The sequence below is a fragment of the Myotis davidii genome, unplaced genomic scaffold, assembly GCF_000327345.1.
Source record: "Myotis davidii unplaced genomic scaffold, ASM32734v1 scaffold345, whole genome shotgun sequence".
NCBI lineage: Eukaryota > Metazoa > Chordata > Mammalia > Chiroptera > Vespertilionidae > Myotis > Myotis davidii.
The window spans coordinates 108097-109400 of NW_006296540.1; the positions used below are offsets into that span (position 1 = coordinate 108097).

The 1304-nt window shown below is 36.3% G+C and overlaps 1 protein-coding gene across 8 annotated transcripts in view; it reads left to right on the forward strand.

The window, feature by feature from the left end:
- The window catches only part of TAF1D (TATA-box binding protein associated factor, RNA polymerase I, D), a 7517-nt gene extending 6711 nt beyond the window's left edge, over window positions 1–806 (forward strand). For 2 of the 8 annotated variants that reach the window (XR_001515225.1, XR_001515224.1), the window contains exon 8: window positions 173–224. Coding sequence is in view for 1 of the 8 variants with exons in the window: in XM_015569264.1 (XP_015424750.1) it covers window positions 173–224; window positions 416–445; window positions 531–550 (102 nt within the window). In the remaining 7 variants the exon portion in view is untranslated. Of the gene's footprint in view, window positions 1–172; window positions 225–415 lie in introns of those variants that run through there. The other 6 variants (XM_015569264.1, XR_001515228.1, XR_001515227.1 and 3 more) reach the window with 6 other exon arrangements.
- Window positions 807–1304: the final 498 nt, after the last annotated feature.

Sequence of the window (1304 nt, forward strand, 5' to 3'; positions counted from 1 at the left end):
GGTCTATCCCGATGGGTCTTTTTCTGTAGACTTATATCGTTGGAAACGCCTCATAGAATAAATATGTTGTTTCCTTTATTCACAGAACTGTGTGTTAGATCTGTGGGAAGGAATTACAAGACAGCTGCTAAAACTGTGACAGAATTAATAATCTAATTTTTTTAAATCTTAGGTATTTTTGTATATCCTGAAGATCTGTACGATTCTAGGGAGTGATAGCTTAGGTAAGTTTTAATTGGCGACAGTGTGAGAACTTTAGGGTACAACTGCAGTTCAGATGATGAATTTAACTGTTCAACTGCTGAATGATACAGACATGAACTAAAACATAATTCTGACAGCTGAATATAGCTCTGTATAAGTTTTAGTTTTTTAATCACATTCATCAATCTTTTATTTCGTGTTTTATCTGTAGGAGTGAAGATTTTAACTTACTCGTGTAGAGGTAAGTGGAACATTTAACTTCTTTTCATTTATTAAGGATTCAAAGTTGTGAAGTAGAGTAAGTCCTCCCTTAACACTATTGATAGGTTCTGAAACTATTAAGTGATGTAAAAGGAAGCCAGTTTGACCACAGGCTAAATGATGAGAAGTTGCTGTGGCATCTCAACTTGATAAGGACACCTTGAACAAAAGGATGTTAAGTTGAGGACTGCTGTACTGCATTCCATTACCCCTGTGACTAATAGATTAGGTATAAAGCAGAATTGTCAATATCTTGGTGAAAATATTTGCCATAATTGTATTTATATACAAAATTGGTGGTGGTGGTGGGGGGAGTTCAAGAGACTGCATGTCTAGGGGTACCAAATGAAAATGTCCCCTTTTTGCACCCTTTTATTAAACGGACTGTTCCATATGGTTCACCCTAGAAATGCAGACTTGGATATGTTAAAATAGCAGAGGAACTTCACCTAATAACAGTTGGAACAATGGTAACCTTTATTTCTAGTGCAAAGAGAGAATAAAGATAATAGTGACTTAGGTTTATAGTTTATTGCATTAATATGGTTGCCTCATTGAAATGACAACAGGAAAGTCGCTTTTTAAAAAAAAATTTCCTCCCCATTAACCCCCCACCAACCCAGGTCTTCACAGTATTGTCTGTGTCCATGGGTTAGTACATAAAAGTTCTTGGGTTAATCTCCCTCCCCCCACCCCAAATCCTCTTGAGTTTTGTCAGCTGGTTAACATGCTTCTGGATTTGTCACAATGATATTGAATCCTCAGATACTTAAAACAGAAGTGTTTATAGTTCAGTCATAATGCACTGCATGGTATCTGCATTCAGTAGTTTATTCCTG